The sequence below is a fragment of the Rhipicephalus microplus genome, chromosome 2 (genome assembly GCF_043290135.1).
Source record: "Rhipicephalus microplus isolate Deutch F79 chromosome 2, USDA_Rmic, whole genome shotgun sequence".
NCBI lineage: Eukaryota > Metazoa > Arthropoda > Arachnida > Ixodida > Ixodidae > Rhipicephalus > Rhipicephalus microplus.
Window position 1 is genome coordinate 273,518,673 of NC_134701.1, and position 19,557 is coordinate 273,538,229.

General features: G+C 41.9%; 1 protein-coding gene across 2 annotated transcripts in view; it reads left to right on the forward strand.

The window, feature by feature from the left end:
• Positions 1-887: 887 nt before the first annotated feature.
• The window catches only part of LOC119169215 (cytochrome P450 3A14-like), a 28,027-nt gene continuing 9,357 nt past the window's right edge, over positions 888-19,557 (forward strand). Inside the window, exons 1-11 of one of the 2 annotated variants that reach the window (XM_075881872.1) lie at positions 920-991; positions 8,542-8,610; positions 9,003-9,099; positions 9,727-9,779; positions 9,922-10,018; positions 12,968-13,093; positions 14,053-14,290; positions 15,197-15,327; positions 16,493-16,580; positions 17,540-17,609; positions 18,232-18,340. In XM_075881872.1, coding sequence (XP_075737987.1) covers positions 9,097-9,099; positions 9,727-9,779; positions 9,922-10,018; positions 12,968-13,093; positions 14,053-14,290; positions 15,197-15,327; positions 16,493-16,580; positions 17,540-17,609; positions 18,232-18,340 — 915 coding nt within the window. In that variant the 5' untranslated portion in view covers positions 920-991; positions 8,542-8,610; positions 9,003-9,096. Of the gene's footprint in view, positions 992-8,541; positions 8,611-9,002; positions 9,100-9,726; positions 9,780-9,921; positions 10,019-12,967; positions 13,094-14,052; positions 14,291-15,196; positions 15,328-16,492; positions 16,581-17,539; positions 17,610-18,231; positions 18,341-19,557 lie in introns of both variants that reach the window. The other variant, XM_075881868.1, reaches the window with a different exon arrangement.

Sequence of the window (19,557 nt, forward strand, 5' to 3'; positions counted from 1 at the left end):
GACGACGCTTACACTCGCAGCTGTTTTGTAGCAGTGTTAGAGCTCGGTGAAGCGCTTTGAGAAAGGTTATCAACGTCAAAAAAATGTGCACCTTAATAAAAAGCACCGCATTATCCCAACCATTGTTCTACGCACTTTTCAATATCATTTTTTGTCTTAGTACATAGAACTAAATGATTGTAGTATATGAGTTCCATTCAAGGTCAGTATGCACCACGTCTTATAAAATTTGTTGAAACAGAAATGAGAGAAGGAAAGCTCTTTGCTAGAAACAGAATGATGAGCCCGCATATATTCGCCTACCAATTGATATTCTTCAGGGAGAGGACAAGTGGAGAAAACCGCCCTAGAAGAGTGTGGACAGAAGGACACGTAAAAAGAATAAAATAAACTCATTTTATTAGCTATCCAAGACGAAGAAAGAACAGTGTGAACAGTTCAAGCAAGTGATGCAAAAAAAAAATTAAAGATCAATGAAACCCTTCTGGGCACAATAAGCAGTTTCCCGATGATTGATTAAATCATCAAAGTTTGCTGAAACCCGAAGACGTGAGTTCGGTTCTGGGTAAAATTTTGATGAAGGCGACATTTGAGAGGCATGCGTACTTAGACTCAGGCGTGGCTTAAAAATCACCAGGTGCTAGATATTTTCGGAGCTCACAACAACTTAGTGCTTCATAAGCACATCGTAAGGTAGGCGCTTAAAACCGAAGCTAAGAACGATTTTCGGCTAACAGTCAACATATTTCACTCGACTTGCACGCAGCAGCGCGAACGACACGAGCAGTATGTGCGTGAAAGCGAAAGTGGGGAGGAGGTAGATAGGCAAACTGGGGAAGTGTCTTCTGCTGCCGGCTTTTCCTCTCGCCACCGGAGGCCATAAAAGCGCGTTAGTAGCGGGGCCTTCGTGCATACTTCACGTGCACGCGACTATGTTGGTTACGGGTGCTCTCTTGCTTCTCTCGGTCTTGCTACTGGTGACGCTTCTCATGTGAGTCAAGGGCAGCTTGTTGGGGGAGGATGTGAACCCGCCTTATATGAGTGAATGTCATACACGCGCGAGATATGACAGAGACGGCGTTTAAAGTATATTATTCTCTTGTTATTCTCATCCTTATGCGGAAAAATGTTAATAAACTTGCGGTCGGCCGTATTACGGATGGCAAGCTCGCTAAACTGAATGGTTCTTTAGCATTGTTTTCGAAAAGTTTCGTTATGAAGGAGAAAATCACAGGCGCATCATAGGTCGCAAAACACGGCTTCCAGCGTCCACAATAGGAATAGGTACAAAAAGAAGCATGTGGCGCGTACACCTACATTTTGCGGACGAGAATTGAAATTAAATAAATGCGAACGAAACGTAATTAAAATGAATTGTTCAAATGGTTCTCACCGCAGCTGTTTGGTTCACAGGTAACAGTGGTTTGAGCCGCGAAACCTAAAAACGAGGGACAAGGAAAAGACAGACAAGAACGTCGATCTACTAACAATTCAAAATTGTATTCATCTGCTCACGGCTAAAGAAATAACCAGTTGCGCCAACAGGCATCTAGCAAAGGTTGGCATCTAGTGTCCTTTTCACGAACTGATTAGCCCTTAAGATATGAAAGTTCATCTTCAAAACAACGCAGCAACACGAGGACGAAAGGAGAAACGACGGGACATTGTGAAAGTTCTTTTCTTGAGAGAACCACTGAAGCTGCATTGATGCGAGTGCACCTTCGTTGTTGATCTCACCTGACAGCTGATTGCATGGACTGCGCAAGCCAGGTATATATCTCCCGCACATATCCGTCACGGTGATAGGAGGTGACAAACTCAAGCGGCAGATAAAAGAGAAGCCATTGAGATCGACAAGCTAACACGTGCGTCAGTGCTGAGTCAATGTTTCGGACAAGAAAAGTGAATGAAAGGGAGCCCATAGTCGTGAATCAACATCGAATTGAGCCTGAAAGGACAAGATTTGGACTCGTGTCTGCCTCGGTAGAGCAGCGGTTATGGTGTTCGGCTACTGACCCGAAGGGCGCGGTTTCGATTCCGGCGCTGGCGGTCACATTTACATGGAGGCGAAATGGTGGAGGTTCCTGTACTGTGCGATCTCGGTGCACGTTCAAGAACACCACTAGATGGTCAAAATTTCCGGACTCTCCACGACGGTGGCTCTCATACACATACGATTTTGGGACTTAAAACCTCAGATATTAAGCATTTCGACTATACCCTCCTCAGCTAAAGGAAGTGGCGATTGTTAAAACGCTTGTAACTTAGAAGATTAAATTAACCCATGAAGCCGTTCTGACTGCGCCAGTTGCGAATCATTTGCAAGCAATTGACGTGACTTTTTTCTTACGCCATCACATAAGAAGAAAAATTGTGCTATATGCCTGGTTTGGTTTTCGACACGTCAATATTTTTGAGGATTGGGGCCTAAGATTCACCGGCGATCTGGCAGATGATTAGTGCCATAATCACTAACAGCCATAATCACTATTAGTGCAATAATCACTATTAGTGCAATAAGCGCCATAATCACTAACACACGGTGGTGAGTAGCCCCACCGCGGTGGTCTAGTGGCTAAGGTACTCGGCTGCTGACCCGCAGGGCGCGGGTTCAAATCCCGGCTGCGGCGGCTGCATTTCCGATGGAGGCGGAAATGTTGTAGGCCCGTGTGCTCAGATTTGGGTGCGCGTTAAAGAACCCCAGGTGGTCTAAATTTCCGGAGACCTCCACTTCGGCGTCTCTCATAATGATATAGTGGTTTTGGGACGTTAAACCCCACATATCAATCAATCAATCAACGGTGGTGAGTAGAATATATCATTTCAATCATCACAATTTATTCACTACATGAAGCCATATTGTTCAGTCTTTGCACAGATGCACAAGCTTGTGCATCTGTGAATTCTTGTACTATCAGCGCAACATTTTATTAATCATGTTGAAATGGTGGTATGTTTTCAAGCTCCCAAAGCAGTGTGATACGCAAAAAGTGTGACTTATGTGAGTCAAGAGCAGCCTGGTGGATGAAGGTCTATGACACCGACCACGCATGTCTTACACGCGAGGGTTAATACAGACGCCACATTTACCGTTTATTGATGTCATGCAAAATATTTACAAATTCAAGGCCAATCTCATTAAGAGTGGTAAGCTCAGTGAATTGAGCTGTTCGTAAGCGTCATTTCGTTATATGGCTCATGAGTCATAACTGTAAAGTACGGCGCTGAAAAATCTAATCTCAACGAACGTGACGCAAGACACTTGTCCGCTATGTATGGGTAATTTTCAAAGTTAATTACAGGTGAATGCAATGTTAATTGAAGTGAATACATATATCAACTGTGTGTCAAATGATAAGTGACCGTTATGTGTAAAAGGTGAACCAGATGTAGAATTTGGGGAACTTAATCAAAATAAAGGGTAATTATATGTGAACCACACGTATATTACGGGTAAAAAAGGTGTGTAAAATGATAACTATTAGTGAATCATGTTTTAAAGTTCGTTGAAGTAAAATAAAGAGAAAACAAAAATTAGCCAAGAGTGAACAAAACATAAGTGCTCAGGATTTTTTCTCGGATCTCATGGGTTGAAGGGACTGCCATTTGTTATGTTTTCTTTAGTGCAGAGAATCAAGCCATTCTGACTGCCACAATTTGCGAATTTCCCGAAAGCAATTTACCGGCCATCTATCTTAGTTGTCAAAATACACTCGAACTGAACATGGAAGCTCTTCTGTATGCATTTATTTGGTTTTCGACTAGCCCATTTTTCTTGTTCAGTGACTGAAGGCTTGCAACCAGTAATATTAGCTAATTGACGTGGAGCACTTATTCATAGCCGGTACTAATTCACACCACACAACTCATTTTTGCTTGACAGTCTGACTGTTAACGTTTTTTTATTCGGTTAATCATTAAAATAAAATCTAACGACGTGACCTGCCATACTGATGAGGTTGTCACGGCTATCACGCGAAGAGTCAATCAAATGATGCAAGATGGACGCATTTCTAATGTGAAAATATGATTTGTGTCTTTCACTGTGACAAACGTGAAGCACAGTGCGAGACCGCTTGAAACTTCAAGATGCTACGCATGGTAGAATAAAAATTGGGCGTTCAAAATTTCAATAAAGAAGAGGAAAAAATGGTGCCGCGCTGTTGACAGTTTAACTGAACTAACAGAGCTTCTACGTAGCACACACAACGTGTTTTTGTACTGACTCTTATTGACACCGTGACTGTACTCTCATGTGACACAAACGTCAAGATAAAATAATAAAGCGACAAAGGAAGTGCTCACACGCTATCGGTGCCGGACACGATAACACCATGCGTCCTTGTAAGAAAATCTGTGGCACTTTGTGTGACTTTGTCCTGGCAGACAATGACACGCACACGCACGTGACGCTAAACAGTTGATGCCATGGAATTTCCTACAAACACTCCTACGAAGAGCTCCGGGAAATCGTTCGCTCAGCTATTACGCCAATCGTGGTTGTCAGTACAAATGTTCGTCTTCCTTCGGTCTCATGTCTTGACAAATCCCAACACTTCACCCATCGCATTGTTTGAATACCCCGACACAATGCGTTGCAGCCCAAATGCATAATCACCGTGAGATATTGTACCAGTTGATTGATTGATTTGTGGGGTTTAACGTCCCGAAACCACCATATGATTATGAGAGACGCCGTAGTTGAGGGCTCCGGAAATTTTGACCACCTGGGGTTCTTTAACGTGCACACAAATCTGAGCACACGGGTCTACGACATTTCCGCCTCCATCCGAAATGCAGCCGCCGCAGCCGGGGTTTGAACCCGCGACCTGCGGGTCAGCAGCCGAGTACCTTAGCCACTAGACCACCGTGGCGGGGAGATATTGTACCTGTAAATCAATATTTTCTTCACAATATTGAATTTGCAAACTAGCATAACAGTGTGATTTTCAAGCTTGACCTAAGGGGTAAAACGTAATATTGCTGTTGTTGTGGGCCGGCCTACGTAATCCTTTCAGGTCTGCCGCTGTGGTACAAGCAGTTAAGGTGCTCAGCTCATCAGCTGATGATCCGAAGGTAATAAAATAAAAATATCTGACCACGAAGAAAAAAAGTCATGTCAACTGCTTGCAACAGATTTGCAACTATAGGCCAGTCAGAACGGCTTTATGGTGTAATTAATTCTTTTCGGTTAAGAGCGCTGTAACAATTGACACACCGTTCAGCTGAGGAGATCCAGAGTCGAAACCCTTAATAATATCTAAGTTTTAAGCCCCACAATCATGATATGATTATGAGAGACGCCGTATTGGAGGGCTCTGGTAATTTCGAACATCTGGTGGTGTTCTTTAATGTGCACTAACATCGATCGCACAGTGCACGTGGCTTTACCATTTCACCTCCATTGAAACATCAGCGCCACGTCGGAGATCGAATTCGCAAGCTTCGGATCAGCAGCTGAGAACCTTAACCACTACACCACCTCGGCGGACCGAAGGCCTGAAGCCCGCGGGTTCAAAAACAATGGCGGTCATCACATTTCCATGAAGGTGAAAGGCTAGAGGTGAACCGCTTGAGGCCTGTGTACCGTGCTATGTCAGTTCAGGCAAAAAATACCGCACAGTCTAGGTTTGCAGAGTCGCCCATTAAGGCGTGCCTCATAACCATACGAAGGTTTCGGCACGTGAAAGACTCGTAAATTGTTATTATCAGTAATATTTTTAGCTTTAGCAAACAGTGCAAAGCACAAGAGCTCCTTTGAAAGAAAGTGTGCAGAGAACATGATAAACTCGTATCGCATTGCTTATATTGCAGCACATTACTAGAGCTTGCTACATATGACTTATAACCAGAAGCACGCAGGTACATTCTCTTCCCTGAAAACATCATGCTCTAAACCTGCTGCCTAATGTGGATGCTCAGGCAGTTTCGCCGAGGAACAATCCCCATTAACGATTGCCAGGGACTGAACCGGCAAGAAACTAAAACAAAGTGGCCGCTGTTGCTGTGTGAACCGATGCTGCTGCTGTTATGACATCACTGTCGTATAAGAACAACCGGCGGAAATGATCACCGCCCAGCACGCATAAGGAAGTCCCATCGTGGGCTCACGGTGTGTGACCTCGAGAATACCTTATCCCTCGCATGCACCAGTCAGTTTTCGCGCGCAAATTGCACAAGCAATCAATCTTTGAATATTTGATGCAATAAGTGGCGTCAGTAGACGTGCTCGTTAGAGTCATTATTGCATGCCGAAGATCTGCTTAGGAAATAAGACAGAGAGAGAGAGAGAGAGAGAGAGAGAGAGAGAAAACACTTACATAGAGAAAACATCCAAGGCCACGGCAGTGAGGCGTGTAGTAATGAAGTTTTTTAAGGCGAAAGACGCGAAAGAGGGTGATTAGTGAAAGTGAATCTACTACGACAGCTTCGACATGCATCCCTTTGAAAATGGCTTTAACTAAAGAGCAAGCAGAAAAAAAAAAGCAAAGAAACGGTTTAAGTGTGGTGAACAAAGATTTCGGTTTATGACCAGTGCGAAAGTGGTGTATAACTGCTCTCTGCCTTGTGTACACGTTGGTTCTATAGAGTATTGTGAATTAGTGTACTGGGAAGAAAAAGAGGAGGAAGAATAACAAAAAGGCCGACAGCAGACGTTGCCACTATTTCCCCCCATTTTGTCCTCGTTTTTAATAATGTGTGGGGTTTATTGTTCTAAAACCCCCATATGAATATGAGAGATGCCATAGTGAAGGGGTCTTGAAATTTCGACCTCCTAGGGTGATTTATTGTGCTCCCAAGAGTGAGAACATTGGCCTATGGAATTTTCGCCTTCATCGAAAATGCAGCCACCGCGCCAGGAATTCGATCCCGCGATTTGCGGTTCAGCAGCCGAGTGCCTTACCCCCTAGACCACCATGACGGACCTGTCCTAATTTTTGCCAATATATGGTTTCACAGTATCCACAAGTAGTTACTAGCACAGCTGTAAAAACTTGGTGGGGCTTTAGAGTAAGCGTGTGTGTACTCCCATTTTGCTACCGCGAACGGAAGCGCTGTGCGTTACCTCACTATCTTCACTTTCTACTACTCGGTCAAGTTACGCAAGTAGAAAATTATATACGTTTAACGTTTGCGATCGTACGATCACTTGATACATGTCTTATGCGTCTTATCACCGTAGTAGCTGCTCTGAATTTACGTCACCGCGCTTTTCTGGCAGCATAGCATGCTAGCGACATTTGGAGAATAATGGCTCTGCTATTGAACACAAGAAAGGCATTCTTGGTCTTTCTCGGAGACACTGAAGTCAGCCGAATTTTCAGGTAACTTGTTATTCGGAGTGCCTGTGTTTGTTCAGCCTGCACATGCAATGTGTACGAATGGGATATTTCACGAAGCTCTCACCATTCCAAGTAGCTACTTCGCGTCGAACACAGCCGAGCATGGAATTCGTTAATCGAATTATGTTTCTTTCTCCATATTTTGTAAACAAAAAACGGAAATTTTTACCCAAGCCGTTTCAACTGATAAGAAATGCAACACTGAACCTCAAAAGGCAAGATTCAACGCGAAATACCGGGGGGTCAATGACATGTCAGCTGTAGTGCCTTCCGAATACTAAAGGAAAACTCTCGATCGGCGAATAAACCAGACCGAACACCGTTTCTTGTTTCCAACTTCTTCCTCTTCTCTTGCAGTACTAGCCTGCACACGTTTATTTCTCTTCTTTTCCAACAAATACGTTAAAAGATTTTTAATCGGGCACAATCTCAAGTCGTTGTGCCCAGCTGTTTTGCATAATGTTGTAGGGCTATCGAATCACAGCATTCTTCTTGATTTTTGTTGAGAGCTTTTAATTATATCGGTACACTGAGGACTCCGTTGGAAAGTCAAAGAACTTTGAAGTGCTTTATCTGCACAGAAGATCGGGTACCAATTCAGTTTTCATCGACCCCTGCACAGTGGACCCTTATCGTTAATATCACTTAATGACTTTTTTTGCAGTAGATAACTAAAGTATTCACAGTATTTTTTTTATATTTGGAAGTTCTCCAGCTGCTAAATCAAAGCAGAACCGAACGGGTTGTCAACGTCCGAAGCCACAGCCAACTCACAATATCTCGCTTATTTAGCTCCAGCGACCTTCACTCATGATTGTTGTTAATTTCAAGAAAAGTGGATGTCTTTAAATGCCGGACCTTTGAAAAGCATTCAATGCCTTCTTGAGGATAATTTATATGACGCTTGTGTGAGCCAAACATCACATTTTGTCAGACAGAAAACTTTTGTACCAAAAAAACGTAGTGGTCGCCTATAAATGATGACAACAGTTTTTTATTTATTAAAACAAAAGCCTTAAAAGCCTCATCAAAGACCAAAAACGACTATCTGCGTCTGCGCCAACACGATTCACGCAAGAATCTTCACGTGATGACGCTAACATGTGGCGTCACCCTTACGTCAGAGATCGCAGAAAATTGTGACGTCATATGTCGCCATCAGGACGTCACTATAGCGCAACATAACGCAACGTCACAGGGTGGCGTCATCCCATGACATCATCGCTTGGCCCTAGAGTGACCGATCATGGAGGCACTGCAAAAATAGGTAAGACGCAGAATGGTCACAATGTCTCCGATCAAGGAGGCCATGCAAAGGCATGTTACAAGTAGAAATCTTTCGCAGGGAAGGGGAGTTGTAAATTAGTAGATTGACTGTGAGATAAGAAAGATTGCTTCTCTTTTCTAGTCACCTTAGGTGAATGCATAAGGAACTCTGTGATTTTTTTTTGAAGTTTGAGAAGAAAAAAGGATGGAGCTGATTTTCAATACTCGGGCGCAGAGCTAAATATAGAGGAACAGAAGCAGAGAATGGCACGCTCGTGCTACTGTTCCTTCGCCCGTAGTTTCAAGCGATGTCGAAATAGTTAAGTAAATACATGTACCAATAAGATCACAGCTCTTCTACAGTTTATGTCGCATATTTTTGTTTCTCCTAAGATGGCGTCGATGGCACTTCTCTTACTTCGAGAGGATTGGCATTCCGGGACCGAAACCAAGCCTAATCTGGGGAAATCTCAAGGAGTATCACTCTATGGTAAGACAGACTCATACATTGACTGATTACAGTCAGGTGTGCAAAAGAGCAGTGCACGGAGGAACACAACACACTTAAATATTTAATCAACTAATTAGGACTGTCGTTTGCGTAGCTTTCTGACAGCTCACGTCTATACTTGACACTCAGCAGTGGGAAAAATATGTGCTGATAATTTATTCTAATACATTGTAGAGCCAAAGCTATAGGAAAAGTGCAAGTTTGCAATCATACGTTGCTTCAAGTAAAAATGATTAAAGAAAAACACAACCATTTTTTGAAGACCAATGACAGAGGTATCATTCTTGCTCTCCTCGACACAGTGTTTAGAGATACATATGACTTGCATAAAAAAAAGAATAAAACACTCATAGCAATCGATCGCAGCAAGACCATTATTGCGTTATCATACAAAAGAAAGAAAACAACACGAAAAGCAGATATGAAAGACTTGTTAATGAGGTTTAGGTAAGAGCCCAGTATCTACGTAGGAATACGGCAAAATGTTTAATACATATTGAGTAATTATTTGCCAACAATGGACGTACCAGCGCTGGTCTACTTTCAAGGTGTTTGCAGCTTTGTGGACAGTGTCTTAACGCAATTTTTCTATTTCGATTCCAACAGGAGTTGTACAAAGTAATAGGAAAATGGCTTGAGCAATACGGGGACATTTTTGGGTAAGTGTGTGAAGAAGTTATTTTCGAGTGATTGTTGTCATATTGCGTGGTTGCCAGATTTAGCGCAATATCGCAAGCGAAGATGCATCAAGGCAGCCTGTGGATGAAATTTTACAAAAACTTATTCTATTTTACTGCGCAGGTTCTACAATGGCGATGCTCCTTTTGTCGTGAGCAGAGACATAAATTTTGTAGAACACATCTTTGTACGAGACTTTCAGAACTTCGTTGATCGAGGTGTGAGTATTTGCAGGTTCCGTCTTGCAAACTTCTTACGGCTAGATTTAGTTGAAGTGGCTGCACATGACGGCATATTTACAAGGTTTATAAAGTTTCATAATTGAAATGCTTGAGGTAAAATACCTTGTTTTAGGTAAGAAAAAAAAGTACTTTGGCTGATGACGCTGTTGCTTCTGTGCCAGCCTATTCATATAGCATCACTCATTTATTTGTCTTACAGTGTTCTGGCCTTTCACGCATGCGAAATGCAAAATCTGGCCTGCAGTCAGTTTGTGATATAATTTTCACATTTAATAACCTGCTACCCTACACCGAAGCTGAAGCAAACTTGCCATCCGTCAAAACAATTATTGCAAGAAAGCTGGTATAGATCAAAATGATTCGATATTACCACGCATTGTGATTACATTGAAATAGTAACATATTTTATATCAATGCGCCAATTCTGAACTTTTTAGTCCTCATCCTAATACCAATATGTATTTGTTCTACGTTTCTTGCGTTTCGTTGATTCAAGAAATCTCATTTCTTCACTATACCTACGTCATATTTGAGTTAAAATTTGTACTTAGGATGTACCACATTCATGTTTTAGTACTATCATGGGTTCTTGCAAGCATGTATTAGCAGGCATAGATACAGCGCTGGTAGTATTTGTTGTCCCCCTCCCCCGCCTTTGTGTGTGTGTGTGTGTGTGTGTGTGTGTGTGTGTGTGTGTGTGTGTGCGTGTGTGCGCGCGCGCGCGCGTGTACTTTTGCTTCCATTCTTCGCACCACGACCCTTATCAGTATTGTAAGATAATATTTATCATGCACGTGAGTTCCTTTATCGTATGTGAAAGGAAGCCAGCGTCAGTTACACATGCGTATGTACACAATCAGTTCCCAAACAGTACTGACTACTCACGATTATTTTTTTTACAGATAATACCATGAATCCCACTCAAATCTCACGTTACCATGCCTGTTCAAATCGATCACCGCTGATCGGCGCTTTCAATCATCGAATTTTGCAACTTGAACTTAATTGTCGTGCGCCAGCACTTATTAATAGTTAGTCCAGCCACTCAACTTTCAGAATCAATTTTAGTTTGTGCATTTCGGCAAAATAGCGGTTGCTGACAGACCATTGAGTGAACCCATGTGTGTACGCTGTTGGCAAATGTACTCGACTGGCGAACTTGACAGAAATGCGTGCCGCTCATGGTTATGGTACAGCAACATCAAGTTTTTGTAATCGTAAGAACATCTGCAAGTCAAATATCAAAATAAGATTTCGGCTTCGCAATCCGGCAGTGTTGAGCAGTAATAACTGTCAGATATTTATGCCAGCTCTTCTTTAGAGAGCCGTTGCTAGGAGTTGGGGTAAATTTATTCCACAGAAATTAATCCCGAAGGTCCGCCGCATGTATAGAGTGTGGAGGTGGCCTTCATAGCCAGTTTCTAGCAACATTGGTTTCGCTTGTATTATTATATCAAACACATGGCCGGATTCAGTGTCACTAGTCGCTCCTATGGCACCGTCGTCAAGCATGCATAAGTGCGCACCTGCGCTGCAAAAAAAAAAAAAAAGAACACGCACCGCTTGAAACCATCTTCTAAACTTAACTTGGATATAGAAAGGACCAGCTTAGAGACTTAGATTCCGAGGATGACAGCACCTCAGTTTCTAGTCTTACGGATAAGATGTTTTCAATCTGCCTGAGACATCCGGAGCACTTCATGGGTTTGTTTTCTTTACGACCGCAAGTGCGTAGCATCTGGCCTTTGTGCACAATCTTATAGTTACTCTGGTTACGTGCGAAGTACACACGTCGCTGGGGCGCGGTGCGCTGGCGCCGACTGCAGAGTTTCTCCTCACGACGAAAAGGCCACTAGAGCGCCGAAAGTTTTAGCGCTACATGTCATGTTGTTCTTTAATTTTAAAAACGATGTACGAAAATGCTAATAAATATGCTTGGATTCACATACTGGAACGCCAACCTATGTGGAGTGAAGTGGTTCATGAAAGAGGTCACGATAGACGAAATAGCGAAGGTAATTGGACATATTTTTATGCAGAAATCATACACATCACGGGCACCCATATTTATTGCAACACTGCAGCTATTATCGCAAAAAACAACAAAACTACAAAAAAGTGTACAAGTTTACTTGTGCCTCACGTGAAAAACCAAGCAATGCTTCACGGCATGGCACGAACAATGAAGCAGCACCTTGATATGGATTTTCTTTGTCTATGTGAACAAAAACATTCTGTACAACATTTATTATTTTTTGAACATGTCCCAGGGTCATTTATCTGCAAAATGTATATTCTGAATTTTCTTTGATTTGAATATTGTTGCACGTATTGTTTTTGATGCGCTGTTTAGCAACTGGCAACCACAATTCACACTTCTCACGTCTTTATTCATTCCAAATTATTTCGGTTGCTAACACATATATCTTGGAAAGAGCATTTCGTTGTGCAAATTTGGTATGCCACAATGCGGGCTGGATCACTTATCGGACCGGCAAAAGATATATCTTCCAGAGACATATGAAAATTAACCATTTTCTCACGGTAACGGAACAGTTAGGCAGTACCAGTAAAAGAGATGATCAGCTTGATGTATTCGCGTTTGAACACGAACACACAATTGGGAACAGCCGCGTTAATGGTTGTTGCTCCGTCAGAATTGTGACACATCGCTCATTGCTCTTAAAATATTGCTTTTGTATAGGTTTTGAGACCGAGCTTCTTGGCTGGGATGGTAACTGAAAGACAGTTCGTAGATTTTAACCGAGAGTTCACCGACTGTAGTCTCTCAAGCCGAAAATAAGTAAGCGACAAAACTCGCTAAACAGTATTGTTAGTGCATGCTAGTCCTAACAGAAACACGTGTTTTGATAAGATGAATATTTCATCGCTTACAATGTGGTCACAAATGTTTCTTCTTTTTACAGTTTACGATGATGACTGACCAAATGCATCCCGACTTGAAAAAGTCTATCATGCACATTGGAGGATCAGCCTGGAAAAGTATTCGGTCATCGGTGACCTACGGAATGAGTGCCAACAAGCTGAAGCAGGTGTACATAAAGCTACGATTTTATTGATGACCTTTTAGTACGTGACACGTACTCACGGTGAAGTATCGCACAAGTGTGCCACGGTTGTTTATTGAAAGACGTTCTTGGAGCGCCCAGTATCAGTTCCGGTTTCAAAGAGCACCGAGATAGCCCGGAGCAGTTTAGGGGGCAAGGTAAACACAGCCGGTCACGTGAGCACACAAAACACTGACGTTGGCACCGAAGTTATAGCTAGAACAGCGATCACTCGCGAAGCCACAGGCACGGAGGAGGAAATGAAAGGTAGTGCAAGCGCAAGGTGCATGCCAGCAACCAGCCAACACAATCTCAAGACGTAGGCTTGTTCAAATTGCCCCTGCGTTGATGTCGGTATCCCGGGGGGTTCCGCACCTCGCTCAGTGGCACGGCATGCACTTCAAAATTGATTTTAAATATGTCCTAGACTACATTTGCCCTTTACATCTCGTAGATGTTGTGTATGTCTCCACATAAGTCTACCTCGCTTTTTATGTCACCTTCGAAATTTCGGGTCAATGGTCCTTTCTTCAGCCAAATATTGTTCGTGGATAATGTTAATGTCGATATTTGTTTTTGCTCTCATTATCGACAGGAGTAGCTATTTTGTAGAAACAATGCATTCCTGTTCAGAGTTTGTGTGTTGCAAATTAGTGTTGAGTGAGATGCATGGGTGTATAGTGATTTACTCCTAGGTAAATAACATATGCCATTGTATAATTTGGACAAAACAAAGTAAGCGCTCGTAAAGCCAAGTCCTCGTCTTGATTGTTTTGAAAGCACAACATTTGGTTAGATAATTAGCGATGTGCAGTTTATAGGATCCGTTGCTGCTCGCCTACTTTCAACACTGCAACGTACAGCCTGAAACAGTTACGACACTGTGTATACAATCTCAATAATTCACAAACGCGTCGTGTAAGCATACCACCGAAACTTTTCAGATGATGCCTCATCTCAAAGAAGATGCGGACATATTCGTAAAGTCGTTGGAAAAGCACGCAGATACAGGAAAAGAAGTGCACATGCTTCGCAAACTGGAGGAGCTCTCCATGGATTACGTGGCACGAGGATCATTCGGCATTGACGATCGCTTTCAAGGGAATCCTGGCCACCCTCTCATTGTCATCGCCAAGGCCACCCTAAGGGGCACCATGAGGGGCCCTCTTCACATGATCGCACGTGAGTGCTATACGTAACAAGTTTTACAGAGTAAGCAAGTGACCTGCAATGGAAGCTACGAAAGAAACACATAGGAGGCCACTAATTAAAATCCATACTGAATAAAAACACTCAAAGGCTTTCAGAGGGCTAGTTGGTTTACGTATACACTGTGACGAAACAGCGCAAATGACGGGACAAAGAATATACAGAACGCAACGGTGGATGTAAAAGAAATTTAATGCACAAGGGTTTCAGGCAGGCTAGCTAGCTCGTGTACATTGGTACATTATGGCGAATACGTATATTCTTCGTGCTATCATCTGCTCCGTTTCACCAAAATGAATAAAACTTTCAGGCGGAATGAACTCGTGTTGTTGTCTACGAGCCATTGATGAATATAGCGCTCGGTGAACGCAAACACCGGAAGACACAAAATGGGAAATTATCTGTGTATGCTTGTTATATCATGTCATAGTTTTTTCCCTGCCGACGTAGTATATGTATGCAAATTCGGATATAAACATTATGTCGGATGTTAGTGCCCCTGTCATGTATCTTGTTTCATCGCTTCTCGGCCTTTTGGCTCTGATTAAAGTGTAGTCATGTATCTTGTTTCTGCGTCGCTACTTTCTTCTACGATAATGTATCAACATGTCGAAATTTCTACTAAGTTGTATATGCTCATGCTCCATGTCATGCATATTCTAGTTCCAACGAAAGAATACGGGAAGTAATTATCTTGTAGTCAGGCACTGTTGACTCCCATCACAAGTCATTTTTAATTATGTCAAATATCGACTTCTATTTATTGCGCATCGACACCGGTATGACGAACAATGATTGTGACTCGGGTAAACATTTGCTCACGCATACAATACTTTCTCACTCACCTTAATTCACTTTTTCTTTCTTTTTATTCTTCAGAGAGTACGACAGCATTCGGACCACTTATGAAGCCTTTCTACTGGCTCTCTTCACTCCTGGGAGAGTACACATTCGAGAACCTAAATGAGCAGACAGCCAAGGTCATCAAGCTGAGAAAGAGCGATCCCTCAGTGAGTGAATATATTTCTGCAACAGTGCATTAAAAATGCGTACATGACAGATAAAGAAAGAATACTGTATTGTATGCTTGCGTTAACTTTATGCACATTTCCCAAGTACACTATTGTGAGCATGGTTAGAGGCTACTACAATTTAAAGAAACTATATTCAGCCACCTAGGCCAGCAATCATGCCCATCTGCTGCAATATCACCACTACTAACCACCAGAGAAATAGAGAAAGCGGGAGTGAGAGAAAAGGAGGCTAGTTTAACAGACATCATCAAGGTTCAGTAGCACGGATAAGTGGGCTAGTTGGTATTGATTAAATTCGAGGCTATGATCATGTGCGCGCCTTTTCAAGTTTTAAAAGGAGTCGATAAGTTTGCTTTTATGACATCTGGAAAATGAAAATAATGTAATTTTGAATTAGATTTGATTGATATGTGGTGTTTAACGTCCCAAAACCACCATATGAATATGAGAGATGCCGTAGTGGAGGGCCCCGCAAATTTAGACCACCAGGGGTTTTTTTAAGTGCACACAAATCTGAGCACACGGGCCTACAACATTTCCGCCTCCATCGGAGATGCAGCCGCTGTAGCCGGGATTCGATCGCGCGACCGGCGGGTCAGCAGCCGGGTACCTTAGCCACTAGACCACCGCGGAAGGCTAATTTTGAATCAGAAAGAGAAGAAAAGAGAGGGATGGAGGGTTTACTGGAATGGGAATCGCTTAGGATGTGTTGCATAAAGGCGTTTCAGCCATACATTGCCAAATATTTATTGTTTCTTTAGTATTTATTGAATAATGGTACATATGACACTTTGGAAAAGCGGCTTTACTTAAAGTTAGTGCGTGAAATGCCTGGCGTGGGTGGCTACATTTCTTTGGTTCGAAAATGAATCTCTGCGAAATTACTTTTAAAGTTTTAACCGTCAAAAATGATTACCTAATTGAATAAGGAAGATCTATGACGGACGAGGTACTATTGCATGTCCATAAATCATTAAATAAACGCGAAAAAATGGGAACTATGCGCAGTTATGACCAGAGAAAAGTGTCTTAGATTGTGTTCTGGTCTAAATATCCAGAATAGCGTCATCAGGCTAAAGCACTAATTGTGATTTTTCGCCTTGCATCGAACGAGCCGTTTATAATTTTCGTTCTCCTACAGCTGCGGAAGCCTGACATTTTACAAAATCTCCTCGACGCTGAGTACGTCGAAGTGCAAGAGGAATGTCGTGACAACAAATTTGTCAACGGTAAATATTCAAATTGGTGTTTTCTTTTCATTGCATAAGTTTAACGTAAACAAAACTAAGTAATGCTAGGAAATGGCTAGCAACGTGTTGAGGGAAGTGAACAGTGGCTAATTTGAATACCACTTCGAAAAGGGAGAACGTCCACTTCATTGAAGCCACACACGCGGTTATAGCCAATGTGAGTGGCAGAACACAAGCACCCTTGCCAACGAAGAAGGTGACTCAAATGTGTGCAAAAGCAAATAACTTTATAAAAACACACGAATGTAAACTCATGCAAATATATTCTACTTATACATGTCGGTCGCTGTGAAAACATAATGTAGCGTTTTATCATTTTTTTTTGACGTGGCAGCATTCGTTATGTCGCAGTGTATATGATCCACAAAAATACGATTACGTCGCTTGGAAGTGACTGAGCAGTTGGAAAAACAACTCCAAGCTGCCGTGGGATATTCAGAACACAGGTGTGCGCACAAGAGGGGGGGGGGGGGGGCACTCCTTTTCTCCTCCTTAATGTTGCATCCAAACAACTGTTGACTTCCCACCTTTTATCCCAGAAAGCCACGGGTTCAAAGGAAGGTTACTATGAAATTCTTGTCGTCACTCAATTTTCATTTTTGTATGAATTTCAGAGCTCATGCTCGTTCGAACTCGAACAACGGGGGGGTGGGGGGTGGGGGGGCGTTGTAGTGATGCTTACTCGTCCCCCTCTTATAGACAACTGTGTCAGCGCCTAAAAACGCGATCACAGTCTAGCCCTAACTTGCGTTTTCTGCTTATTTCATCATTAAAAATATAAATATAAAATCATCTTAACCTTTCTTCTGATGGATTCTATATTCTTTTTCCTAGTATCAATGTCACTAACCAAAACATTTTTTTTTGTTTATTATGGAAACAAATTTAAGGTCTCAAAATGTATGCACTAAACATTCGCTGTCGTTTCGTTTTTTTAGGAAGCTTTAGGACCAGAGCTCTAACAACTGAAGAAATCATAAACGCCGCTTCAGTACTCTTCGTAGCAGGGTAAGATTACCAACATTCTATTACACATCCTAACTAAATAGTCTTGAAGTTTTTGAAGTGACCTCAAGGATATGTTTAAATGTTAATTGATAACGCAGACTAGGAATTGTGGCACGGCTATACGCTTGCTTCAGGGATACCACGAGAGTGATCTGAATGTCTCCCTATAGTTATTAAGCACTGGTTAGCTGGATGAAATGCTTAAACTTAAAGCAAACGTTTCTTCGTGAACTTCACAAATTATTTCTTGGTGGTTCTTATACTTTCCCCTCTCTTCAACACCTAATTGTATGGTATGGAAAAACTTTATTTGGGTATTTATTTGGTATTTAGGAAAAACTTTATTACCACGTAGCAGGCCGCTCCCGCGTCGGAAGCTAATATCAAAAAATAATAAAGGATTGCATAATGCATAGTAAGGAAGTCGAATAGTCAGGGGTCAAGGAATGTAATCACGGGCAAACACTAACAGGCGCCCTTGTCGTAAAGATTATGTCCCTAGACATCCCTCATAGGGCCGCTTTTAATCACACCGTCTTCAGTGGTCGGCACGCGTCATCCCAGCGTTCATTTCAACTATTGCATAAGTCTGCTATGATAAACGTTGTTCCAACGAACGCAGGTTTGAAACTACAGCAACAGGCCTAAGCTACATATTCTTCGCCCTTGCAAAGCATCCGGACGTACAAGAAAAGCTTCGGCAAGAGGTCATCGATGCGGTCGGCACCCATGTAAGTTACATCGGCTTAAGGAAGAGAATCCAACTGTTATCTGTGATTTTTTGTAGTTGTGGCATGTTTTACCTGACATTCCTATAGACAAAAAAGGCATATTTTGTTGCATAAAAAGATGAAGAATTGACATATTGTCTTGCCGACAGACATTAGGGGCAAATTAAAAATTAGCATGAAAGTGATAGAGAAACACGTGGACAAGCGCGCAAATATTGTAACCACAGATGTGGTTGAATGCCCTAAAGGAGCCTTACTAGCCTGTTTCGGTCTTTGTTTAGCAACAGTTTTTTTTCTCCAGTATACACACGTCAAGTTTATTTTCAAGTCATGCGGAAAGTACCTGCGGGCATTATTCTCAATGCTTCACAGATACCTGCTATATACTTGTGGACCTCTCAAAACACAGGCCTTCCTCTTTTAGTATAAAAAAAGAAAAAGGACAGAGAAGCTTCTGTCTGTAAGAAATTCAGGTTATAAGCAGTATAAGAGTGGGGTCTGGGCAAGCAACAGAACATGCACTCTATCAGATGTACTTTACATGGCAGGGGTACATTTAATCATATGTGGGCACTTAGGGATAATTTTTAAACATCTCCACTAGTCATTACAGTACACCGTAATATACACAGATAACACAGACATACAGACGATACCATCAAATACACGCCGAAGCAAATGCAAAGGTATAAAAGCTACAGAATGTGAATATTGTGTAATAGAAAAATAAATTAGCTGTAAGGCTTGATTCAAGCCTGCAATATCAGGAATTCATCTCTACATGGCGAAAAAAGATTTCAATTTAATGTAGCACTATTTTTAGTTATGCATTTGTACACAAACTTGCCTCACTGATTTTTATTATGAACTTCTTATTGTAGTTACGACTTCATAAAACACTACATTAGCTCAAGAATTTCAAGTATAAGTCAAATTATAAATGAAAAAAATCACATTAAATTGCACCAATGAATGACTAATGGTTACGATAGCCCTCCAAATGCTACAGTTAATTCGTATTTCGGACAAATGAGCGTGAAAGGCATCAGCTTGATTTGAGTTATTTGACTTGACTGCTTCACTGATCAAAGGGATAAGAAATAAAATAAATGAAATCAAAAGCCAAACAGAGATATATACTCAGGCATAGTTAAGCTCTTGCAAGCAAATTGACTGGGTTAGATTGAAGTTCTAAACTTTAATAATAACACTACGTC